This window comes from Tursiops truncatus, chromosome 15 (genome assembly GCF_011762595.2).
Source record: "Tursiops truncatus isolate mTurTru1 chromosome 15, mTurTru1.mat.Y, whole genome shotgun sequence".
Lineage (NCBI taxonomy): Eukaryota > Metazoa > Chordata > Mammalia > Artiodactyla > Delphinidae > Tursiops > Tursiops truncatus.
In genome coordinates, this window is record NC_047048.1 from 29,329,784 (window position 1) to 29,356,967 (window position 27,184).

The 27,184-nt window shown below is 46.8% G+C and overlaps 1 protein-coding gene across 1 annotated transcript in view; it reads left to right on the plus strand.

Annotated features, from left to right (window-relative positions):
- The first annotated feature begins 16,910 nt into the window (after window positions 1–16,910).
- Window positions 16,911–27,184, plus strand: part of TEKT5 (tektin 5) — a 38,512-nt gene continuing 28,238 nt past the window's right edge. The window contains exons 1-4 of the mRNA XM_033840501.2: window positions 16,911–17,530; window positions 20,431–20,514; window positions 21,167–21,237; window positions 26,852–26,995. Of these exons, the coding sequence (XP_033696392.1) occupies window positions 16,955–17,530; window positions 20,431–20,514; window positions 21,167–21,237; window positions 26,852–26,995 (875 nt within the window). The 5' untranslated portion in view covers window positions 16,911–16,954. The remainder of the gene's footprint in view (window positions 17,531–20,430; window positions 20,515–21,166; window positions 21,238–26,851; window positions 26,996–27,184) is intronic.

The window sequence follows — 27,184 nt, forward strand, 5'->3', positions numbered from 1 at the left end:
TCACTCAGTGGTTTTAACATCCTTGCCTGGATCAGTTGCATAGGTGTTTGCAAAATTGTGCTTTTTCCCAGTCCTTATCCTTATCTCAATTAATTGGCATTCCTCAGTAAGTTTCCCTCCCGCCCTTTTCTTGAGAATCACTACGGACTCGTGGGTTTTTTAAAAATTCTGTATTTAAGAATAAATTATCATTATTCTTTATGGTCAATTTTCCCCAAAAATGTGGCCAGTGAAGCCTCATCAGGCTTCTGTGTCTTGGACATTAATCAAACCCCTTTGAGCACTTTCTTGCTTTCTGACAATAGAATGTTCCAGGCTCTCCTATTTTCTTTGCTACAGCTATTTCTCCAAGGACCCCTGGTTGCTTTTCCTGGAGAACTGTCTTTAGAAACCATCCAAGATGTGGATGCTATTTGCTCATTGCTACTGGAGTATCATTGCTTACAGGTTTGGGACAAATTTTAATGAGTGAACAAACTTTCCCCAGCCTCAGGCACTAAGGATATAGAAACTCATTAAAAATAATGTATCAGTTGCCTATCCCTGCCACCGATTATAGCTGGCACTTGTGGAATGCTTACGATTCGCCAGCTATTACCTGGTGCTTTTATGTGAATTACCTAATTTATGCTCTTCATCAATCCTGTCCTCTAGGTCCTACGATCTCTATTTTTGGATGAGAAAACTGCCTTTCACAATGATTAAACGACTTTCCTAAGGTCACACAGATAATAGCGAGGGAGCCAGACTGATGAACTTCGGCTGTCTGGCCCCAGAGCCTGAACTCTCATCCATAACATATGGTGCTAGCGATACCAAACTGATCTAGTTCCTGGAGCCCAACTCGGTTGGGACAACAGATACTGAAGCACGTAATTGCGATGTGATAAGTGCTACGACAGAAGAGGATCAGAGTGATAGGGGTCAGGAAAGAACTCCTGAGTAGGAGACACCCAGATTGGGGCAGGGTAGGGTGGAGGCAAGTAGCGTTTCAAACTGAGCAAACAGCCTGAGCAAAGCCTGGTGGTCAGAGGAGCTCCCTTATGAGACAGGGAGTATCGTGATTTCTGTTTTGCAGGTCAGAAGACTGGGTCACAGAGAATGACTTGCCCAGGGTCTTAGGGCCAGTAAGTGGCAGAGCTGGGACTCCAACAAAGTCTGGTATAGGGCCTGGGCTTTTAACCACTCTGCTGTACACTGGGAGGCAGGATACAAGTTATACTCCTTTCACTGAGGCTCAGAGAGCCTTGCCCAGGGTCTCACAGCCAGCAGGCTCCGCTGAATTCTTCTGAGCACAGGCTCTTTTTCTCCCAGTCACACTGCAGAAGCCTCAGGCCAGCCCACTTCAGGTGTTCCTTCCTGATGTCCCCTAAGACATTTCCTGCACGTTCCCCCTAGCTGTTTTCAGCGGCAGGGCCACTTCAGAGCTCTTTTGTCCCGAATTGCACAGGGCCCTCCCACTCAGCACTCGGTGGGTCTTTGCTCAGTGGCAGGGAGGAAAAAGTCTACTGTCCTTCAACCTTCCCCTCTCTACTCGCTCCTCCCCACAAGGCTGTAAGAATGATGGTGAAATCAAACAAACCTCTCAACTTGGCTCCAGGTCTCTCTCCTACTCTCCCAGCCAAATTCCTGTCTCACCTGGGATGGAACTTTCCACCTGTTGTATTTGGGAGCAGAAGGGTGGGAGCCAGGTGGCAAAGCAGATTCCCAGGCCCATCCCTGACCTCCTGACTCAGAAACTGGAGGGCTGGGCCAGGGAATCTGTATCTTCACGTTCTCACAGGATAGTAATTACATCCACTAAGTTTGAGAACCACTTCTTACAATGAGCACTCCTCAAGACTGTTCTTGGCCCACTTTTAGTCGCACTTGCCACATCCTCCCCACCATGAACAGCTTTATGTCCACGGCATCCTCCGATATTCCACATGAAACATTCCCCAGTCTCCAGCCCCTATTTCTCCCTAAGTTCACACACATGTATCTCAGTCGATGCTTATTGGATTTTACTGCACTGCTGTCCTATGAACATAAAACTCATGTCCACAACTTTCTGCTCAAACCAGTTCCTGTCTCTGGAGTTCTCATCTCAGAGACTGACACCACCACTGCCGAAGAACTCAAGTCATCAATCGGAGCACCAGCCTTGCTTAGTTGTTTCCATCTCCCCTGTATCAGTTATCAATTGCTGTGTAACAAATTACCCCAATATCTAGTAGTTAAGACAACAATGGTTTATTATTTCTCATGACTCCTCTGGTTTTATCCAGGATCACTCATGTGGCTTCATTCAGGCAGGAGTTGACTAGAAAATCTAAGATTCTCACTTGTGTCTGCCTGGACTTCCCTCCACATGACCTCTCCCCACCATGTGGCCTCTCATCATTCAGTGGTCCAGCCTGAGCATCTTTCCATTGCAGCTGGGCACGGCCGAGAACTGGCACAGGGTCACTCTCTCACATTCTGTTGGTCAGAGCAAGTCCCAAGAGCAGCCCAGGTTCAAGGGGTGGGGAAACAGACACCATGTCTTGATGGGCGGAGTGGCAGGCGGGTACAGAGATGGGGTAAGTGTTGGCGGCCACTGTTGGAGACACCCGTGGTACCTCCCTTTACAGCCAGTCATCAAGTCCTGTAGCTGGGGGCCGTGGTGGCCTGGCTGCACAAGTGGCTTGATTCTTCACCTCCTTCTTTATCTGTGCCCTTCGCTATCTAGCTTTGCAGTACATTCTGTTCTACCCTTGACTCTGGGCTCAGGCATGTGACTTACTTTGCTAATGAGATGTTAGCAAATGGGATCTAAGAAAAACCTCATAAAAGCCCTTGCCTGTTTTCACTTCCCTCTCCTGCCCCTCCGCCATGGCTGTGAGGGTATCTCTGGCCTAGCCTGATAAAGGTAAGACATGGAGATGAGCCGAGCACCCCCTCCCCAGTGGTCCCAACCAAGGCCATCCCAAACCACTGACCCTGAGACACACAGGACCAAGTGCTGCAGACCCACAGATGACAACAGACGTATGAGTGAGTCCAGCCGAGTCCCCAAGAGCCACCCAGCCAACCCAAAGACTCATGAGCTAAATAATAAACACTGCTTTAAGCCACTGTGTTTGGGGTGGCGACATACAAGTCCCAGGCCACAACTTCCATCATTCCTACTGCCTTGGCTCAGGCCTTTGTCCTCCCGGGCCTGCAATAGTTTCTGTATCAGGCCAGGCTATGCTGCCAGATAAACATCCCCCAGGCTGCACAGGCTCAAGGCAGCAAGGTTTATTTTTTGCTCCTGTTCATATACAGCTTCATCGACAGAGGCCCCTGCTCACTGTAGCTCAGGCATACAGGCAGAGGCACTGTCACCTTACGTTGCAGCCATCTAAACACAAGGCTTCAAAGGTGGAGAGTGTGAATTGTACGCTGCTGCTTAAATGCGTCCCCCGAGATGTGACACCTACGTGCTCACTTTCCCCTGGCAAGATTGAGTTCCATGGTCATACCCAGAGAGGCATAGGGAGTGGGCCCTGCACTGTCCCCTGTAGTTCCTCACAGGGTTTCTCTGCTCCTGACCTTTCCCCATGCAGATCACATGGTGTCAATCTGCTGCTCTTAAACCTTCAATGGCTCCCTATGGCCCACAGGCTAACATCCAATCTTCGCATGGTTTTCAGTGGCCTTGGTGACCATCTGACCACTCCAGGCTCATTTCTTTCTTTTCTTTCTTTTTTTTTTTAAACATCTTTATTGGAGTATAATTGATTTACAATGGTGTGCTAGTTTCTGCTGTATAACAAAGTGAATCAGCTATACATAAACATATATCCCCGTCCAGGCTCATTTCTTGCCCTGGGCCAGTGTGAAGGCTGGGCCCTGACCACTGAACAGCCGGCACTTCCCCGGGGACCCCAGCCCATTACTCTGTTGCTCACATTGGTCATTCTGCCAGGAATGTCCCCGCTGCCCACCCCTCCCCCAGCCTTTGCCTGTCCGGCCATTACCCAGTCCTCCGTGAGAGACCTCTGAGCACCATCTTCTCACAGATGCTGTTCCTGGCCTGTGGAAGCAACTGGTTCTCCTTTCTCGAGTACAGCGTGTTCCAAAAGTCTGAGCCCAGTTTTCTCCTTTAGGAACTTTTGAAGCCTGAACAAACTTACAAACACCGGCCTTTGAAAGTTTACATTTCCTTTACATTCATTTCGCTTCCTGAGTTTGAAACAATAGACTTTAAATTTTTTATTTCAGTCCCTCTGATGGTAGATGGCCATGATGACTAAAACAACAAAATGATAATTTAGGGAGTTCCCTGGTGGCCGAGTAGTTAGAATTCTGGGCTTTCACTGCTGGGGCATGGGTTCAATCCCTGTTCGGGGAACTGAGTTCCTGCAAGCTGTGTGGCACGGCCAAAAAGAAAAAACAAAATTAAAGTTGAAAAACGTGTTGTTGTAGATTCAAATAGCTAAATTTTTAAATGATTAAAGAAATAAGTTTGTAGGGGCTTCCCTGGGGGCACAGTGGTTGAGAGTCCGCCTGCCGATGCAGGGGACACGGGTTCGTGCCCTGGTCCGGGAAGATCCCACATGCCGTGGAGCGGCTGGGCCCGTGAGCCATGGCCGCTGAGCCTGCGCGTCTGGAGCCTGTGCTCCGCAACGGGAGAGGCCACAGCAGTGAGAGGCCCGCGTACCACACACACAAAAAAATAATACGTTTGTAAAACCAGAGACAGTGAAAAGATTAGTGATTGCCAGGATTTGGGGGAGGGGTTAGGAGTGGGAGGGATGAAAAGCACAGGGGACTTCAGGGCAGTAAAACTATTCTGTGGGATACTGTAATGGTGGCCACAGGACATTACATTATGCATTTATCAAATCTCGTAGAAGGTACAACATTAAGAGTGAACCCTAACTTAAACTATGGACTTTAGTTAATAATAATGTATCAATATTGGTTCACCAATGACAACAAACATACCACACCAGTGCAAGATGTTAATAATAATGGGGGCAACGGGGTGGGGGGAATATATCAGAACTCTCTGAACTTTCTGAAAGTTTTTTTTCTGTACACCTAAAACTGCTCTAGAAACAAAATTTGTTTATACTTCTGAAATTATTAGAGCTTAAATCTGCACTGAGACTGGTGGGACACTGGGTATGTTCTTTCGACAGCAGGGTTTCTCAAACTGGCTACACATTACAATCACCTGGGGTATTTTATGCGCCGTTCTCCTCCTCCACGTCAATTAAATCAGAAACTTGTGCATGGGGCCTGGGCCTATAAAGAGGTTCTGAACCCAGTTTCCAATGTGGGTAGGAGGTGGGGGGGGGTTCCCCATGCCAGCGAAAAATGCCCCGGACACCAGATGGGTGTCCTACAATTCAACAATTTTGATGCTAATGGAGTTAGCATCAGATTCCACAGGTTAAGGGCTCAATTTTACAAGACTGCCCTCCTCCCCAAGATGCCAGTTGCAAGCCCAGGTTGTTACCTGTGCTTCTGACTGAGTGACTGACTATAAGTCAGAGGTACCCATGACCTCCTCCCGCTTTGGATTCAATTAATTTGCTAGAGTAGCTCACAGAAATCAGAGAAACATTTTACTTACTAGATACCGGCTTATCCTAAAAGCATATAACTCAGGAACAGCCAGGTGGAAGAGATGCACAGGGTAAGGCATGAGGAAAGAGCTCAGAGAGTCCAAGCCCTCTCCAGGGGCACCTCTCTCCTCAAATCTCCAAGTTTTCACCAAAACCTGTCCTTTTAAATGGAGGCTTCATTACCCCGTCACGATTGAGTAAGTCATCAGCGATTGGTTCAGTCCCAAGCTGGGGAGGTGGGACTGGAAGTTCCAACCCTCCAATCGCTAGGTTGGTTCCCCTGGCAACCAGCCCCCATCCTTAAGTGAGGTCCATTAACATAACAAGAGACACCTTTATTGCTCTCCGCCCTTAGGAAATTCCAAGGATTTTAGGAGCTCTGTGCCAGACATGGGAAAAAAGACCAAATATATGTTTCTTATTATAAATCATAATATCACAGCATGTTTAAAAAACTCCTCAGGGTTTCTAAGCGATGGCACTACAGACTTCCATGGTTGGGATGGGTGAGGGCAGATGACACAGGGGTTTACAGCTCGTGTTCTTTTTTTTGTTTGTTTTTGTTTTTTACTTTTTTTTTTTTTAACATCTTTATTGGGGTATAATTGCTTTACAATGGTGTGTTAGTTTCTGCTTTATAACAAAGTGACTCAGTTATACATATACATGTGTTCCCATATCTCTTCCCTCTTGCGTCTCCTTCCCTCCCACCCTCCCTATCCCACCCCTCCAGGCGGTCTCAAAGCCCCAAGCCGATATCCCTGTGCCATGCGGCTGCTTCCCACTAGCTATCTACCTTACTACGTTTGTTAGTGTGTATATGTCCATGACTCTCTCTCGCCGTGTCACAGCTCACCCTTCCCCCTCCCCATAACCTCAAGTCCGTTCTCTAGGAGGTCTGCGTCTTTATTCCTGCCTTACCCCTAGGTTCTTCATGACATTTTTTTTTCTTAAATTCCATATATATGTGTTAGCATACGGTATTTGTCTTTTTCTTTCTGACTTACTTCACTCTGTATGACAGACTCTAGGTCTATCCACCTCATTACAAATAGCTCAATTTCGTTTCTTTTTATGGCTGAGTAATATTCCATTGTATATATGTGCCACATCTTCTTTATCCATTCATCCGATGATGGGCACTTGGGTTGTTTCCATCTCCGGGCTATTGTAAATAGAGCTGCAATGAACATTTTGGTACATGACTCTTTTTGAATTTCGGTTTTCTCAGGGTATTCGTGTTCTTAAGTCAGATGACATGTGTTTAAATCCTGACTCTAATGAGCTGAATAACACTGGGCACGTCCCTTCTGGTCTCCAGCCTCAGCCTGTTCATCTGTAAAATGGGGATAATAAGAGCAATTTCCGCACCTGGAATTCCCTGGCGGTCCAGTGGATAGGACACGGCACTTTCAATGCCGTGACCCAGGTTCGATCCCTGGTCAGGGAACTAAGAGCCCACAAGTCGCGAGGCACGGCCAAAAAAAAAAAGAGCAATTGTCCAATGATGTTGCTGTGGGGATAAAATAATTTCATTCATGCAAAGCACCAAGTACAGAACAAAGGTCCAATACACAGTTGTGTTTAACTAAACTTGGGGTTGTAGGTGAGAGTTGCAGAGGTGAGATCCTGCACCCTTGTTTACAGATGGGGGAACTGAGGCCTAGACAGAGAAAATTGTCCCTAATCACATAGCAGGTTAGTGAATGAAACAAGACTAGCACCTGGGTCAAACAGGTTAAGAATTTAGATGGTGATCTAGCAGGACTGGAGCATCTTAAACACACTGCAGGTGGTGAAAACGCTACCCTGTGAAATGCACAGAAGATGCATGCAGTTCCACAATGTACCACCAGGTGGCACTCCTACCCCATCTATGACCAAAGTCAGGACGTGGAAAAAATTTTAAGTTCTGGAGTAGAGAATTTCCACCTCTTCCCTTGGATCCAGCAAAAATATCTAACGAAGATATTAAATATCTAATATCAGTTATATATCAATCGCCTGCAGTGTATACAGGCACTTGATATATAACTGAGTCGAATACACTGCAGGCGCTTGATATATAACTGAGTCGAAAAATAAGGTTCAGATCCATTATATATGGAGAAGTTGACTCGTTTGCTGGTTAAGAACGTGGATTTTTGAATGCCAGCCGTCTGCGTTCAAATTCCAGCTCCCCATTTACCAGCTTTCAAATCTTTTCTTCATACCTTAGTTTCCTCCCCTGTAAAATGGCAACGATAATATCAACTCCCTCAGAGGATTATTGTTGGAAGGATTAAATAAGTTAATATGAGTAAAACAAGTTTTTTGAAAATTCCTCACACATTTGTGCAGTATATAGGTGTTAGCAATTGTTAATTTCTTAAACAAACAGCTTTATTGATGGACAACTGATTAACAGACTGCACATATTTAAAGCGTACAGTTGATAAGTTTTGACTTATATATACTGTACCTGTGAAACCATCACCACAGTCAAGATAGTGAACACACAGATCATCCCCCAAAGTTTCCTCATGACCTTTGCAAACCTGCCCCTGATCCCCGCCGGCAGTCACTGCCGTTTCCTGCCTCCATAGATGAGTGTGGATTTTCTAGAATTTTTTACCAGTGGAATCATATGGTGTGTGCTCCTTTTCATCTGGCTTCTTTCAGCATGTTTATTTCAGGTTCATCCACGTTGCTGAGTGTGTGAAGTTCATTTCTTCTGGCTTCGGTGAAGTATTTCATTGTATGAGTACACCACAGCTTGTTAATCCATTTACCTGTAGATGGGCATCTGGATTGCTTCCAGCCTGCGGGTCTTACAAATAAAGCTGCTGTGAGCATTGTTGTATAAGACTTCATAATGACACACACTGTCATTTCTCTGGAGTAAACACCTAGGAGTGGGATGGTAGGAAACCGGTGAAGTGTTCTCCAGAGTGGCTGTCCATCCCCACCTGCAGTGTCTGAGCATTTTAGTTGCCCCATATTCTTGCCAACAGCGAGTGTAACCCGTCTTTTGGGTTTTTGCCATTCTAACAGGTGTATAGTGGCATCTTATTGTGGTTTTAATTTGCATTTCCCTAGTGAGAAATTATGTTGCCATCTTTTCAGGTGTTCATTTGCCATCGGCATATCTTCTTTGCCAAAGTGTTCAAATTTTAAGCCCATTAAAAAAAATGTTGGTTGCTTAAGTATTGAGTTTTGAGAATACTGTATATGTTCTGGATACAGGTTCCTTATCAGTTATATGTCTGGCAAATATTTCTCCTAGTCTGTGGCTTGAGATCGAAAATTCCCTTACGAATGTCTTTTGAAGAGCTGTTCTTAATTTTGATGAGGTCCAGTTTATCAAATTTTTTCTTTTACGTATTGTGTTTTAGAAAACATACCTAAGAAATCTGCCTTACACAAGGTCACAAATATTTTCTCCTATGTTTCTTTCCAGAATTTTTATAGTTTTAGACCTTAAATTTAGGTCTATGAGTCATTTGGGGTTAATTTTTTTTGTATGTAATTTTTGTATATAGTGCAAGGTATGGATTGAGATATATAGATATAGATATGTGTGTATATATATATATACACACACACACACACATATATATCTACAATTGTTCCAGCATCTATTGTTGAAAATACTATTTTTTCTCCACACAATTAACTTTGTACCTTTGCTGAAAGTCAACTGAGCATGAATATGTGGATATATTTCTGAATTCTTTATTCAGAATAAGATCTTTGTCTGTCTTTGTGCCAATACCATACTGTAGCTTTATAATAAGTCTTGAAGTCGGAGACCTCAAATCCTCCAACTTTGTTTTTCTTTTCAAAGTTGTTTTGGCTATTTAGGTCCTTTGAATTTCCATTTGAATTTTAGAATCAGTTGAATAACGTCTACCCCAAAAAGCCTGCTGGGATTTTGGTTGGATTTGCATTGAATCTAACCTTAAGTTTGGGAAGAACTGACCTCTTAACAATATTGAGTCTCCTAGTCCACACACATGATTTATCTCTCTATTGAGGTCCTTCTAGATTTCTCTCAGCCCTATTTTATAGTTCTGTTTCTCGGTCTTTTTTTTTTCTCTGTTTCATTTTGGGTAGTCTCTGTTGCTCTCTCTTCAACTTCACTAATCTTTTCTTCTGCAGTATTTAATCTGCCTTATTATAGACTGAATGTTTGTGTTGCCCCACTCTGCACACCCCAATTCATATGTTGAAGCCCTAACCCCCAATGTGATGGTATTGGAAGGTGGACCTTTGGGAGGTGATGAGGTCATGGAGAGTAGAGGGAGTCCTCATGATGGGATTAGTCTTTATAAGAGGAGACACTTAGCTTGCTCTCTCTCCACACAAGGAAAGGCCATGTGGGAACACAGTGAGTGAGAAGGCGGCTGTCTGTAAGCCAACTAGAGAGACCTCACCAGAACCCGACTGTGCTGGCCCCGATCTCGGACTTCCAGCTTCCAGAACTGTGAGACATAAATTTCTGGTACTTAGAGTATTTTGTGTCAGTTTATGGTATTTTGTATGGCAGCCTTGGTCAACTAAAACATACCTTTAATCTCATCTTGTATATTTTTCATCTCAGACATTGTGCTTTTCCTCTCCAGAAGTTCAATTCAGGTATTTTGTTTTGTTTTTTAACATCCTCCAAGTCTCCACTTAATGTGGCCAATTTTTCCTCTGTCTTCTTGAACACACTGATGTAGTTGTCATAACTTTTTCAATGTTCTTGTCTACTAATTCTATTATCTGTATCACTTCTGGCTTGGGTTCATTAGATTGATCCACCCCCACCCCCACCCCCCATTATGGGTCTTAGTTTCCTCCTTCTTTGCAGTTTTTTCAATTGCGATCCAATTTTTTATTGGATGCCAGATTTTGTGAATTTTACCTTACTGAGTGCTGAAAATGTTTGTATTTTTACAAATATTCTCAATTTCTTTCTGGGACACCAGCAAACGGACTGAAAACATTTTAATCTTTGGGGTTCTGCTTTTAAGCTTTATTAGGCAGGACCAGAGAGGTAATGAGTCTGGGACTAATTTTGCCCTAATACTTAGGCGAATTTGACTTGATGCTGCACAGATGATGAAATCTACTGTGGTTGGTGGGATGGGGAACTATTCCCAGCCTGGGGGAGCTCTGGGATTGTTCCCTCTGATGCTTTGGGGTTGTTCTTCCCCAGCCCGGGGTCATTTCCTCACAGGTGTGCACTGATCCTTCTCTGCTGGACACCAAGGGAACCATCTGCAAGTCTACAGAGCTCTCTCTGGGCAGCTCCCTCCTCCTTCGAGCTCTGTCCTTCAGACTCCAGACACATTGGTGTCCCACCTGCCCGGCTCCCTTAACTGGAGACAGTCCCCCTCCCTGCACCATGGCCTGGAAACTCTGTCCAGGCAGTGAGCTGTGGTAGTTGGAGGACTCACCTCATTTGTTTCCCATCTCACAGGGAGGACTGTCCTTCATGCCTGATGTCCAGTGTCTTGAAAATCATCATTTCATATATTTTGAGTAGTTTCAGATGGGAGGGTACAGCTAATCCCTATTACCCAATCTTGGCGGGAAGTAGATGTCCTATTAGGTTATATATGTGACTATATTACATATATAGTATGTTACTTATACTATATATATTGCATATATTACATATATACTAAGAAAAATTACAGTTGACCCTTCAAAAACATGGGTTTGAACTGCACATGTCCACTTATACCTGGATTTTTCTCAATAATAAATACAACATTTCTACACAATCTACAGTTGGTTGAGATGTGGAATGGTGGATAAGGAGGGCCGACTATAAATTATACTCGGATTTTCGGCCGTGTTGAGGGTCGGCGCCCCTGCCCCCCACATTGTTCCAGGGTCGACTGTGTATATATAGCAGTATGGAAGGCTTAATCAAAAAATAAAAGGCTCCCCCTGTGCCTCCGTTCCACTCCTGTCCTTGTCCAAAGGTAATCACTCAGGCACTGGTTCCTGTGTATCTTTCCAGAAGTGTTTGTTCATATACAATTACCTACATATCTGCTCAAGTGGTACCGTAGGGTATACACTCTTCTATATCTTGCTTTCTTCACTTACACTGATATCTCAGAAATCTTTTCATATCGGCAAATGCAGGCCTAACTTCTTTTTATGCTGCAGAGTTCTCCATAGAATAGGTGTCGTATATTTTATTTAGCCATCCTGTACTGAGGGCCATTCGGTTAGCTGCACTTTTTCCCTGCTACAATCAATGCAGCAGTGAGCACATATACATGTGTTTTAGCACACATGTATGTGTGTGTCCGCAGGTAGATTTCCAGAAAGATTGCTGAGTCGTTGGACACCAGCCAGGGCCAGTGCTCTAAGCACCAAAAAGATATCTTCCGAAATTCAAAGTGAAAAAAGAAAAAGCTATATTGTAAAATATAACTTCGGTTTTTGAATGATACAAACTGACACGGATGTTGAATTGAAAGCAGCTTCTTCCTGGATTTTTTCTCTCTTTCCTGTGTGTGACCCTATTTTTCCAGTTTTCTAAGCACTGCTCTGGAGTCACCTCCAGTCACAGATTTTGGCTGTGGGAAGGACAAGTGACAGATTCCTATCTACCTGCAGGGGGCGTCCAAGGAACGCTTGCTGACTCGTTGAGGTGACCGCTGCAGAAAGTTCTATCACTGGACAGCGCTGCTCCAGCCTTCACCTAAGACAGTCTCTCCAGGCCTTTCTTCTGCAGGCGGATGGGTTTCACATTAAATTCATAGACGTGGAGCTGTCCCTTCACAGCCTGTGAAAGTCAGGGAGCCACACAACTACTGAGCCTGCGCTCCGCCAACAAGAGAGGCTGCGATAGTGAGAGGCCCCCGCACCGCGATGAAGAGTGGTCCCCCGCTGGCCGCAACTAGAGAAAGCCCTCTCACAGAAACGAAGACCCAACACAGAAAAAAAAAATAAATTAATAAACTCCTACCCCCAACTTCTAAAAAAAAAAAAAGTCAGGCAGCCATCTCAATGCTGCAGCTGCAGGCAGAGATGGCAATGAAATAGAGTTAGTAAGGGCTTCCCTGGTGGCGCAGTGGTTGAGAGTCCGCCTGCCGATGCAGGGGTCACGGGTTCGTGCCCAGGTCCGGGAAGATCCCACACGCCGCGGAGCGGCTGGGCCCGTGAGTCATGGCCTATGAGCCTGCGCGTCCGGAGCCTGTGCTCCGCAACGGGAGAGGCCACAACAGTGAAAGGCCTGCGTACCGCAAAAAAAAAAAAAAAAAATAGAGTTAATGCAATGCTAAGCCAGGGGTCCCCAATGATCGGGAGGCGGAGCTGGGGTGGAGGATTGCGAACCCCATTCCGGGGGTCAGTCGGGTCCCCTCTCCCCCATCTCCCCAGCATCTCCTAGTCCACTTCCCGTAGGGATTTCAGAAATTGAATGAGTTTTCCATCAGCCGGAAAGAGATTGAAAGAATCTCTTTTACAAGAGATTGAAAAAAACATCTTTTAGTGGTGGATGAGGGATCTCTAACCAGTGACGTGTGTAGTATATTCAACACCCAGAGCAGACTTTTTTTTTTAACACCTTCCTCCTCTATACAATAATATTCCCAGTAATAATTATATTCCTGGTTACTTTCTTAGTTTTGATACAGTTGACAGATACAAAGATTACATTTCGATTTTAAAGATACTGAGTTCAGTAAAAGATGTCATGCATGAACTAAAACGTCCACGTTCCAAACAAAAATATTACGCCTTGCAGATCACACTCTGTTTCACTGCTTTACATCCTAGACACAAATAAAAACTCCCAGTGTCACATAGAATGACAGAATGGAAGCAGTCCGTGTTCCGGTTTCATTTTCCCATCACGGCTAACCTTGTGTGTGCTAAGTCTACTGTCTGGATGCAGGGGTGCAAAGCACCCCAAGGGCTTGGAGACACTAACTGAGCCCAAAGAGAGAGTCAACAATTCCCAGGCGTTAGGAACTTACTGTCCCACCAAATATGTGTGGCCCAGCCCGTGTGTGTGGTGGCTGACTGTGTAGTTGAGAGTTCCTTGAATTAACTTCTATGGATAATACAATATTTATTTAAAAACTAAGTAATAAAATGTGCTGATTTACATTTTATTAAAACTCAACAGTAATCAAAACAGAATTACCATAGGGCCCAGCAATTCCACTCTTTGGTAACTATTCAAGAAAATTGAAAACTTATGTCCACACAAAAACTTGCACAGAAATGTTCCCAGCAATATTATTCATAATAGCCAAAAAGTGGAAACAACCCAAATGTTCATCAACGGATGAATGGCTAAACGAAATGTGGTCTAGACATGTGATTGGGATAGTATTCAGCCATGAAAGGGAACGAAGTACTGACACCTGCTTCACCATGGATGAACCCTAAAAACTCCACTGCCCCATGCTTTGGAAGTCACTGCTCAGGAGTTCCCTAACAGTCACACACAAAGTATTTGAGTATTTTCACTTTCTAAACTTTTAGAAGGTGATTCCTTGAGTCTTTTGGACTGAGCTGTCAGGTTTTACTACTCCTTTTCGCTGAGTTTTGGTTGAACCATGGCCAACTGTTTTGAATTTACCTTTCTCATTTAATGGCATCTGAAATTTTGTCACTTCATCTATCCATCCATCCATCCATCCATCCATCCATCCATCCATCCATCTACGCACCTAGCCATACACCCATCCACCTATCCATCTATCCATCCATTTAACAAACCCAAATTGTGCACCTGCTATACTCCAGGTATTATTCTAAGTGCTATGAATACAAATATGAGCAAAAGCAAATAAGGTCCTTTCCCTCATAGGACTTATTTCAGGGCCCCACTACCCCAGGTGTGGTCTGTGGACCAGCCTCACCTGGGAGCTTGTAGGAAATGCAGCACCTCCAGCCCTGCCCCCAGCTCTACTCAATCAGAATATGCATTTTAATGCAGTCCTCAGGTGATTTGTGGACACATTCACGTGTGAGAGGAGCAGATTGAAAGGACTAGATGGGGACTAGAGTCCAGGTGAGACACACACAGTATTGTTTTTAGAACTTAAAACAAATGCATCATAAATAAACAAGACCTTGGGAAAAGCAACGGTTCAGGAGATGCTCTGACTCACCCCCTTAACCCTGGGTCTTCACATTTGGACAATCCACACACAGCACGGTACTTTTGTTTGCCTTTCTTATCACCCGGTATTCTTTTACATTGCTCACTGTGGTGGACAGAATAATAGCGCCCCCCCACCCAGAGATGTCTGTATTCTAATGCCAGGAACCTGTGGATATGTTACCTTACATGGTAAAGGGGCCTTTGCAGGTGTGACTAAATTAAGGATCTCCAGTGGGGAGATTACCATGGATTATCTGGGTGGGTCTGATGTGATTAGAAGGGTCCTGTAAGAAGGAAGCAGGAGGGTCGGGGGAGGGGGAGAGAAGATGTTAGCTGCCGCCTTTGAAGATGCGGGCAGAGGTCACAAGCCAAAGGATGCAGGCAGCTTCTGGAAGCTGGAAAGGGCAAGGAATCGGATTCTTCCCGGAGCTTCCAGAAGGAACCAGCCCTCCTCACACCTTGATTTGAGTCCCTTGAGGCTCATTTTGGAATTCTGACCTCGAGAGCTGTAAGAGAATACATCTGTGTAGTGTCAAGTCACTAACTTTGTGGTGATTTGTGACAGCAGCCATAGGAAACCAATACACCACACTCACCTACGGCATGATTCCAGTTTCTTTTTTCTCAGGAAACATTGGTATATAACGTTATATTAGTTTCAGGTGTACAACCTAATAATTCAATATTTGTCTGCATTACAGAGTGATCACAGTAAATCTAGTTACGTGATTCCAAATTTAACAGAACGCTTTTTGATGATCATAACAATCATAGCGTTTCTCTAGGTAATTAGTGTAACTTCGGAAAACGTGGACATGGAGTCTGGCTTTTCCACTTCCTGGTAGGTGACCTTCGTGCCTCTTCCCTTGTGAAATGGGGAGGGGGGTGGGCTGAATCACGGTCTTCCCACTGTGCCCTGTGGAGCCCTAAGGACTTGGGGGAAGGGACCCCCCCGCACCTCTGGCTCCCTCCAGCCAGAGCAACTTAGGGGTCTGTGTCACGTGCCCTGCTTCTGTGCAAGAGTTTATTTGAAGACAACCTTCCATATTAGAGTGTTTTAAAACCACTGCATTTAAAAAAAATTGTTTATAATAAAATGTTGGCAGAAAAATAGAAACGACTTCACTGAGATGTTCTCTGAGCTCCCTGGCAGCCCCACTGCAAAGCACATCTACGGCTTTTATCTGGCTCTCCTTATCCTCAGGGGAAGCGGCATTACCTGAGCCATTTCCCAAGACTAGCTGTGTGCCCTTGGGCAAACAAATGCACCTCTCTGAGCCTCAGTTTGCCCCCCTGTAAAATGAGGGCTCGAATAACGCCACCTCCAGGCGTGAGCAAAAGGATTACATGAAATGATGTGGCAAAGTGTAGTCTAATAATAATAGTAACACCAATAACAACTGTTGATCACACACTAGGTGCTAAGTACCTTGTTCTGCGTTTACTTGATTCTCACAGCGTCCGAGGGAGGCACAATCCTGGGCATTTTCCAGGCTGGGAGAGGGGACGGAGCTGGGATTCCACTCGAGGGAAAGGCCTCTTCTGCCCGGAGAGCACTGAGCAGATTTCCTCACATGCGACCTTCCTGGCCATGAGAGCCCCTCAACCGCTGTCACTGACTCAGTGACTGACATTTCGTAAGCGGGTTGGAGTGGAGGCCAAGGCAGTGATCTGCAGATCTGATCAAGCGTCTCCCCTACTCTCCACACCTGTTAGCACAAGTTTGTGTGCCCCATGCACAGTGAGGCCAAACAAACGGAAACGCTGGAGTTTGGAGCAGAGAAAGGTTTATTGCAGGGCCATGCAAGGAGACAGGTGGCTCAGGCCCCCAAAAAACCCCCGAGCTCTCCGAAAATTTTTGGCAAAGCATTTTTTCTTTTTGCGGTACACGGGCCTCTCACTGCCGCGGCCCCTCCCGCCGCGGAGTACAGGCTCCGGACGCGCAAGCTCAGCGGCCATGGCTCATGGGCCCAGCATGTGGGATTCTCCCGGACCGGGACACGAACCCGTGTCCCCTGCATCGGCAGGCGGACTCTCAACCACTGCGCCACCAGGGAAGCACTGGCCTGGGTTTTGATTGTGATGCTATGGCCTCAGCTGGGGCAAGTGAGCAGGGGTCCCAGTAAGGCCCCACCCCCCCAGGCTTTATGACAACAGTGCCGAGTCATAGAGGTTCTGCCCATCCCTCAGAGAAGCTCCTTCCCCTTCCTGTGGTGCCTTGGCCCCCTTAGGCACAGTTTTGCCCTAGCGGAGCTGATGGTGGAAGATGGAGTTTCTTGGAACCACTCAGACTGCCAGTTACTGTGGCCCCAAGAAAGCCTGTCGCATCAGCACGCTGCCCCCGGTTGCGTCGGCCCCGGTGAGCCAGGGGTGTTACCAGCCCTATTACCTGCCTGGGTACCGCTACCTGAACTCATGGAGTCCCAGCCTCTTCTGCAAGGTCTCCAACACCCAGACCTGCCTGGACGAGGGAGCCACGTGCCGCAGCGCCCTGCGGCCGCCCACCACCCTGCCGGCCGTCCGCTCAGCGCTCTTCTGTCGCTACAGGCCCCATGACTGGGACCAGTCCAACCAGCTGCAGATACACACGGCCGAGGCCTCTCGGCTGTGGGCCAACCAACTGATGGGCGACTCCATGCGGCTCATGCAGAACAAGGACCAGCTGACGCGCCAGATGCAGGAGGGGACCGGCCGGAACCTGGGCCAGAGGCTGTCGGACATTGGCTTCTGGAAGTCGGAGCTGAGCTATGAGCTGGAGAAGCTTCTGAACGAGAACCACAGCCTGGATGAAGTCAAGAGGCGGCTGGAGTGCGCGGCCGAGGAACTGAACTGTCCACTGCAGGTGAGTGTGGGGTGCGGGGGGGGGGGGGGGGCCTGACGGCCGCTGGGATACCACGCCTGCAATGCAGCCCCCCACACTCCCCTTGAGTGAAGATCAAGGTGATGGGCGCCGTGCAGCTCAGTTTGAGCTGCATCATCATCTATAATCAGCTTTAAGCTAAAATTATATAATATATATAACGTTTATTATATATTATATAATTTTATATAATTATATAATTTTATTATATAATTATATAATATATAACTTTATTATATATTATATAAATTATATATATATATAAAACTTAGTCAATTGACAATAATCCCAGTCCAATCAGGGTTCCTCAGACTGAATGGAATTTCCTTTTCTCCTTGGGGTTACATCAAAATCACAGGGATTTCATAAAGACATCACAAGCCTGTGTGTTAGTGTATGTGATGGTCTTTAGAAGATGTGTTTCAAATAACTGCTCTATTTTTCTCTGTAGCCCTTAAGACCTGCTAACATACTGTACAATGTCCTTCTTGTTTTGCCCTACACACTGGAGTATAGGCACCATGAGGGCAGGGATTTGTCTGCTTTTTCACCAAGGACTGCTGTTCAGCTGTGGGGAACCAGTATGTCTATGCTGGTCCTCAAAGAGCAGTGTCTGTGCTCACTGCCTGTCATCTAGACCAATGTTCTGAATGTCTTCCCATCCTGGCACAGTGTGTGGCACACAGCAGACACTCAAGAAGTATTTGTTGAATAAATAACTGAATGTGGACATCCTCCACACTTTGGTTTCCCAGTCTCCAGCCATATCCTGGAGCAGTTAGGATAGCTTTAGGCTGCATGTAAACAGCTATCTGAGTACAGGAGCTCAGCCAAATAGGAATTTCATTTTCTGTTATGAGAATTCCAGAGGAAAAGAGAGGAGGATGCTGCACCCTCCACGTGATACCAGAAGGGACCCAGCCTCCTATCTGCTTGGCCATCCTTAACACGGGGCTTTTGTCCTACTACTTTCAAGGACGTTTCAGATCTCATATTGCAAACTCCCGCTTGCCAGGAGCATTTGGAAGTTCTCAGTCGAGGCAGGAGGATGGGGTAGGGAAGAGGCAAAATGCCAACTGTGTCTGTCCCTTTTTATCAGGGAATATCAATTTTCCAGCAGGTCCATTATGTGATTCCATTTTTAGCCCATTTGCCAGAACTCACATGGGCTCCCTGGGTGCAAAGGAGTCTGGGTAAGTGAGCATTTTTCACTGGGTCCTGGAGTGGACACTGGGTGAGGAACTGGGATTATCTGCCTTTGCTGTGGGAGATCATTGTGGCCACACGAGATGATGTTCTGCTGCTCCCTGGAGCGTGTACGAATGCAGAACCCCTGCCTGCAAACCTCCTGCAGCCGCGCCTGCTCTGTGTCTGGCGTGGGGGCTTCTGTAGGAGAGGCCCTACCTCCATGTTTCCCCTGGAGACAAGGCACAGGTTCTGACCACTATGGGATGGGGGTCCCTACTGTTTCCCTATGCCCCCATGTTCCCCCCTGGAAGGACAGTGGGCATGGCTGCTGCTCAGACACCCAAAGCAGAATCTGAAATCTAGTGCTCCTCCCTTCTCCCCGACTCTCTCCTCACTCCCCCAGCCTGTCTGGAAAGCCCAGCTCTGCCCCATCACGTGGCCCCCTGTGACAGCCACAAGGGGGCACAGGGACCAGAGGCATCTCACTTCCATCCACTTGTCTCCAACTCCAAGGTTACCACCTCATTCCAGGTGCCTCTCAATGGACAATGGTGACGGCCTCCTTCCTGGCCTCCCGACCTCTAGCCCCTCCAACGCATTTTCCAGACAGCAGCCAGAGGGATGGTTTTAAATATTAAACTAGATCTCTGCACCTCCCCGCTAAAACCCCCTCAATGGCTTCCTAATGCATCCTAGTTAACATCTGAGTTCCTTGTCACAAGCCCAATGGCTTCCTGTCTACTGCTCCTCCTACCCCAGGGCCTTTGCACTGGCTGTTCCCTCTTCCTGGTGCATTATTCCCATTCATTTCTGCTGCTTCTCATAATTCAGGTCTCGGTCTGCCACCTCCTTAGAGAAGTCCTCCCTGACCACCCTGCTTGTTATTCCCCACCCACCCACAGCTCCCTATTTTCATCACAGCCCTTATCACAGTCAGAAACGATTGAGTTTCTTTCTATGTTCATTTGTGTGTGTTCTCTCTCTTCTGTTAGAACTCCATAAGAGCAGGGACTGTTTAGTTCACTGCAGTGTCCCCAGTGTGACACAGAGGGGGGCAGTAAATTCTTGTGGCATCAAGTGCTCGCCCTCCTTTCTGAGTTCCCAGATACATTTGCATCCCAACACCGGATGCCGTGCTCCCCTGCCTCCTTCTCACTGCCGCTGCTCTTCGTGACATGACAGGCCAGTGACCCATCACAATTCTTTGACAGTCTGCTGCTGCAGGAGCTCCACCGAGCAGCCACTCCCCTGGCTTCTGTTCTGCTCTGTTCGTGTCTCCATGATGGTTATAAGGTCCATGTGGCAGGGTTGCCTGGGTCTCACTTGGCCTATGTCACTTTCCAAAGCTCTTCCCCCATTTAGAGATCTCCAAAAAGGGTGTTCATATATATTCACAGGTAATTCTTATTGACAGTATTCTAAGCGCTTTACATTTGTCAAGCTGACTTAACCAGCATGGCCAGCTTGAGATGTGCACCGATTTTGCACCCATCTACCATCTCAGCATCCCACAGCCCTCATTGATGGAGAAGGGGAGGCAGAAGCCCATCCAAACGCACAGTGATGGGACCACATGAAGCATCCAGGTTTCCCAGGAATGAAACAGACCATGGCAAAGGTAGATGTGAGTCAATTCTGCTCACGGTCTACGTACAGCTGCAGGGAGAATACATGATTCCCTACGCCTCCTACAGGTGGCCCTGGAGTGTCTGTACCAGCGAGAGAAAAGGACCGGGATTGACTTGGTCCATGACAACGTGGAGAAAAATCTTATCCGGGTAAGATGCCCCCTGGGTCTGGCCAGCCCCCTGAGGGAGGAGGGAAGGCCAGCTGGTCAGAGAGGTTTCTGAGCTGCCTTTCAGGAGCAGAAGACACACGTGTCACCCCATGCAAAATTAGGGCTCAGAAAGTGTGGGTGGGGGCCTAGGTTGCAATTTAGAAACAGTGAGAAAGGAGGTCATTTGACCCTCAGTCTTTTCCTCTCCAAAATGGACATCATAATAGTAATACCAATAAATAACAAAAGTGACAGCCAGTGTTTATTGAGCACCTGTTATATGCCACACACTGTATCACTTCATATGTATTATTTAATTCAATGATAAAATAGGAATGTATCATATTTTATGATAAATAAAGGGTCTATGAATGAACCCTAGGTGCATAGTAGGTGCTGCCTTTTCTTTTACTCTGGAAGTATATAAAAAGAAAGGACAGCAGGGCAGAGAAGGTGCAGCTTCCACAGTCGACCCTCAGGTGCCTGGCCCGGGGATCATGCTGGTCGAGGCAGGAAATGGACCCCCACCCTGACATTTCACCTCGTGGGATGGAGGGTGGGCAGTGAGAGGTGAGGGGTGGAACACTGGCCTGGGAGGCAGGAGGCTGTGAGTTTCTAAGGGACCTCACTCTTTCTGACATCTTTCATTGCAGGAAGTAGATTTGCTAAAATGTTGCCAACAACAGCTGAGAAAACTAGCTCAGAGGATTGACATCCAGATGCGGTAAGAGCTGCTTACTCTCCCTTTTCTTGGAGTTTGTCTTGGGTCTCCCAGGTTTCAGGGGTCCCGCGTCTCCAGGTGGTTCTTTCAATCAGTGGTGTACTGGCCAGCTTTTAACAGCCAGCTCTCCAGGAAAAGAAGAAAGTCCTGATCTGTGGCATTTGTCAGTTTCAGCGAGGTAAGTGCTACCACCATGGCTGATCTGTCTATCAGTATGATGTTACCGAGATGCACACTATTGATTTTCATGAGTTAGCACAGCATTGGTGGTTCTTGTTTGCGGTGAGAGCCTTGGCAAAAGAAATTGGCCTCACTGAGGCTCCTCTTAGCCTGTGGCTTCCGCATGCGAGTCCTGAACTTTGGGACATGGCAGAGAGTGGGTGGCGTTGGGTATCAAGGTGAGGGGCCCGGGCCTCTCCAGAGGGGAGCTGGTGGACACCTTGAGCCACTGTTCCTTTTAGTCTTCAAAGGAATCAGCTTTTTGTTCTTGGAAGATTATGTAACTGGTATCATGACAAGGCAGGAGGCTCCCCCATAATTAAAGGGAGGCTTGAGTTTTACCGGGCTTGGGACCCATAGATGAGCCCTTGGCACCCAGCTCGCCCGGAGGCAGCAGGCTTCCCGCCTGGCCCTTGAGCTGGGCACTTGCCTTTAACACTTGCAGGCAGGCTGCTCTGCTGGTTTCTCCTTGTTTACTCAGATATAGCTAACAAGACGGGCTGGCCACCTGGCCAGGGCTGCCCCTTCCCGCTGTGTGGAGGACGTAGGCAGCTTGCGTGGGATGCTAAGGGGTAAGGAAGCTTGCAGATAGGCTCCGGGAGCTTGGTGCCCTGGTTTGTTCTTCCCCAGAAACAGCAGTCGCCCCTACCTCACACACACACACACACACACACACACACACACACACACACAGCAGCCCCTCAACTCCACTGAGGCTGTAAGAATGGGTGGCAGAGGTAGGAGAGAATTATCCTGTAAAAAGAAAATAAAGAGCGTCCAGGACAGTGTTGAAAAGCTGCCTGCAGATCCAAGGGTGTGGTCAGGGGCAGATGAGTTGGGAAAACCCAGGGAGACATCAGAGGTGGAGAAAAGTGGAAGTGAGATGCAAATGCAGCAGTGACTGAGGTGACAGTTGAATGGATGAAAGCGCGGTTGAATTCCATCACTATGTGCCTCTGTCTTGACTTCGACATTCCGACCTACCACTTGGACTATGTTTGCCTAATATTCGTCTACACATTAATCCACTTAAAACCCTTCGATACTTGTACTTAAACAGGAACGTTTTAACAAAGGGAGGTCTTTGGGCAAGCAAATGCCTTTGTTGTATTTTTCTTGCCCTATGTTTACAATCACCTATTTTTTGGCAAACGAGCATGGTTTTCCATTTGTGGTTGATGTGGGGCTGTGACAAGACTTGGTGTTAGAGTGACGGGAGGGCTGAGGTTTGGGAAATGGGACAGTTTGAGCCGGAAGAGTGAACAAAAGCCCACACTTGAAATTGGGGAGCTGGACTCCAGAAGGGAAATCTTGAAACTGGGGTGGGTGGAGCGCTGCTTGTGCAGGAAAAGTAGAAAGATCAAGACGGTCTCATCGACTGGGAGACACAGAATGAGAGACACAGTGAACTCTGATGTCAGAGGGAAAAAGAGACAGAAAGAGAAAGACCCGAAGCCATAAACAGAGAGAGATGAGTAGAGAGACAGAGGGACAGAGAGTTTCACAGACATGCCAGACAGAGAGAGAAATCAAGAGGTGAGAGAGATGAAGAGATGGAAAGGGACAGACACAGAGAAAGAGGAAAAGAGAGGAGGAGAGGCTGGGAGGAAAGCAGTGGAGGCAGTGTGGGTGGGGAGGGGATGAGAGCGGGTAGAAGGGACTCTCCTCTTTGCCAGGACCAGAGGCCCAGTCACCCTGGAGAGAGGCCCTTTGACCTTGGGCGACGGCCCCTTTTCAGAGGACACCTGTCATCTTGCAGGGAGGAAGCTCTTGCTGAGGGGGCAGCCTAATTAACCTGGAAGTGGCCAGAGCCTCATCCACAGGGCAGAACTCAGTGCGACCTTGCCCTTGGGGAAGCTCTGCCGATAACCTGCTAAGGTGACCGCCCTGGCCCCAGGCAGGGGATGGGCTGTTGACTCATGGTTTTCTAGGCGAGGCCTGAGGCCTGCATCTGCTCAGAGCTGTGTCCTCACCTCACCAGGTGCCCCAGCAAAGCAGAAAAGGCTTTCCTGACTGGGCAGGAGCCAGACTCAGGCTTTTCCTTGTGGGCTGACAGCAGGGCGAGTCTTGGCACTGGCCAGGCTCTCCATCTGGGGGAGATGGGGCCTTCGTCTCCCTCCCCAGGCCTCATTAGCCAGGGCCAGGAGGCTGGACCAGCTGACCCGGGATTCTGAGGCCCCAGGTTCCCCTCTGATGCTCTGGAACGTTTCTCTTCTACATTCTGGTCTTTCTTCACACTCCACCTCATGAGGCAGGATGGGGCCCCATTTCCCCACGGCTCTGCCAATTCCAAAGGCCATAAGGGCCCCAGGATGGCTCTCCTTGCTCCAACATGACCCTCTGTGCATCCTGATGGGTGCAGACCCAGCATGAGGATTTAATTTCTTTGTTCCTAGCCTGTTTGAAACCTCTCACCAGCTTTCAGTATCCATAGCAGAAAAAGAACGTGGCAGAAAGATAGAGACAGGCAGGGGAGAGGTAGAGAGAGACATACACTGAGTCCCCGAGACAGAGAGAAACCAAGCAAGAGGAGGCAGAAGGAGATAAAGATGAGAGAGACAGAGGGACAGAGACAGGGAGAGGAAGGGAGATGCCAATGCAAGGGACACGGGTTCGAGCCCTGGTCCGGGAAGATCCCACATGCCGCAGAACAATTAAGCCCAAGCGCCACAACTACTGAGCCTGCGTGCCACAACTATGGAAACCCCGTGCCTATAGCCCATGCTCTGCAACAAGAGAAGCCCCTGCAATGAGAAGCCTGCACACTGCAACAAAGAGTAGCCCCCGCTCGCCGCAACTAGAGAAAGCTCGCGCGTAGCAATGAAGACCCAATGCAGCCAAAAATAAAATAAATTAAAAAAATTTTTTAATTTTATAAAAAGAAAGTAAGAGAAAAACCAGAGCCTAATAAAAATAAATAAATAAATAAATAAATGGTACAAATGAACTTATTTACAAAACAGAAATAGAGTCATAGATGAAAAACAAACTTATGGTTACCAGGGGGAAAGGGAAGGAGGGATAAATTGGGAGATTGGGACTGACATATACACAGTGCTATATATAAACTAGATAACTAGTAAAGACCTACTGTATAGCACAGGGAACTCTTCTCAATACTCTGTAATGACCTATATGGGAAAGGAATTTTAAAAAGAGTGGATATATCTATATGTGTAACTGATTCACTTTGCTGTATAGCAGAAACTAATACAACATTGTAAATCATCTACACTCCAATAAAAATTTTTAAAAAATAATAAATTAAAAAAAAAAGACATCAAGGCAAAACTCCCAATCAATGCTTATGCGTCTTTAATTTCCCTTTTTCAACCAAAAAAGAAACAGAAAAAGTTTCAGGCTTAGAACCTACTGGAGACAACAGATTCTAGCTAGCATTCTGTTAGTGTTTACTTTGCATTTAGGTTTGGAAACAGTTACTGGTTTTCTTTTAAAGACAGTGATGTAGATTTTTCCTTTTGAAATACATTTATTTATTTATTTTTTAAACATCTTTATTGGAGTATAATTGCTTTACAATGGTGTGTTAGTTTCTGCTTTATAACAAAGTGAATCAGCCATACATATACATATATCCCCATATCTCCTCCCTCTTGCGTCTCCCTCCCTCCCATCCTACCTATCCCACCCCTCTAGGTGGTCACAAAGCACTGAGCTGATCTCCCTGTGCTGTGCGGCTGCTTCCCACTAGCTATCAGTTTTACATTTGGTAGTGTATATATGTCCATGCCACTCTCTCACTTCGTCCCAGCTTACCCTTTCCCCTCCCCATGTCCTCAAGTTCATTCTCTACGTCTGTGTCTTTATTCCTGTCTTGTCCCTAGATTCTTCAGAACCATTTTTTTTTTTTAGATTCCATATATATGTGTTAGCATACGGTATTTGTTTTTCTCTTTCTGACTTGCTTCACTCTGTATGACAGACTCTAGGTCCATCCACCTCACTACAAATAACTCAATTTTGTTTCTTTTTATGTCTGAGTAATATTCCATTGTATATATGTGCCACATCTTCTTTATCCATTCATCTGTCGATGAACACTTAGGTTGCTTCCATGTTCTGGCTATTGTAAATAGAGCTGCAATGAGCATTGTGGTGCATGACTCTTTTTGAATTAGAAATGCATTTATTTATGTATTTTATTTATTTATGATTGAAAAAGAAAATTAGCAGGTAAATAATAGTACAGGTACTTTGGGAATATGGCAAGAATCATGAAAGTGGGTCTCCAATGTCTGGAGTCTTGGCACACAGTGATATTTAAGTCTAAACTTCTCAGCCAAGATACCAGCCCTTCAGGCTCAAGTCCTGGCCCCACCCAATTGTGTTCTCCTCACCTGGCTCAGTTCCAGACTCCACCCACTCCCTGACTCCGCCCACTCCTTGACCCTGCCCAGGCCATGACTCTGCCCAGTCCCTGAATCTACCCAATTCCTGACCCTGCCCAGTCCATGACTCCACCCACTCCCTGACTCCGCCCAGTCCCTGATTCTGCCAGCCTTTTGAGCTGCTTATGGGTCCCTAAATACCTGGATGTCTCTAGCTTCTCTGCTTTTGCACATGTGGTATCCTCAGCTTGGAATTCTCATCCCCCCAACCCAACTTTGTCCATAATATCTGCTCCTATTGTTATGAAAACCCAGCTCAGACACTTTCTGGGGAAGCCTTCCCTGACCACCCCTCACCCAGAGTTAATGGCTTCCTCCTCTGTGTTACTGTGTATCCTTTTTGAACCTGCACTGTTGCTCTTTTCATTCTTTCTTTCTTTTTTATGGTATTTATTTACACAAATCCGTGAGCCACTTGAAGGTAGTGACTGAGGCTTATTCATGTCTTCCCTCTGTGCCTGGCATAGCATCAGACACAAGGATTTGTGAACTAATTTAAATTGAAACCTGGCTTTGTCCAAAGTGTGAATTCATATCTTCTATATTAGGTCAGCAAACTACAGCTGGAGAGCCAAATCTGGCCCACCACCTGTTTTTGTAAATAAAGTTTTATTGGAACACAGCCACAACCATTCATTTACACATTATCTATGCCTGTTTTCCTACGTAGTTGAGTAGTTGCAAGAGAGACCATATGACCCACAAACCCTAAAATATGTAGTATCTGACCCTTTACAGTAAATGTTTTCTAAGTGACAACAGGTCTGCTTGGATTAGGGGGAGGGTGGGGTAGTGCAGGGAGGCCCTGGGTGTGCGGGGAGGCATCAAGGCGGGAAGAGGGCTGGAAGCCACTGGGGGTGGACAGAGCACCCTCCTGGGGGTCCAGAGACTTGGCTTCCAGCAGTGGCTCTGCACCGACCTCCCCTGTGACCTTGGGTGAGGTACGCTGGGTGAGTGCACAGTTTAGGGACATGTCCTTGCCCCCACAGGGATAACCGGGATGCTCAGCATGTCCTGGAGAGGGACCTCGAGGACAAAAACTCAGCCGAGTTCATCGACGAGAAGTGCCTTAACCTACGGAACACATCAGATTGCATCAGCTTCTTCCACGGCGTGGAGAAAATTGATTGCACGTAAGTACCGGGCTGTCAGTCTTCACCTGGCCGTGCCCGAGGACAGCAGGGGTTTCTGGGTCTGAGCCTGCTAAGGAAACGTAAAGGGGCATCGCGCACCGGTCAAGTGTGAGGCTGTGTGGTTGAGTGGGGATCCTGAGTTGCAAGCTACAGAATCCGATTCTGGCTCACTTAAGATGGAATTTACTG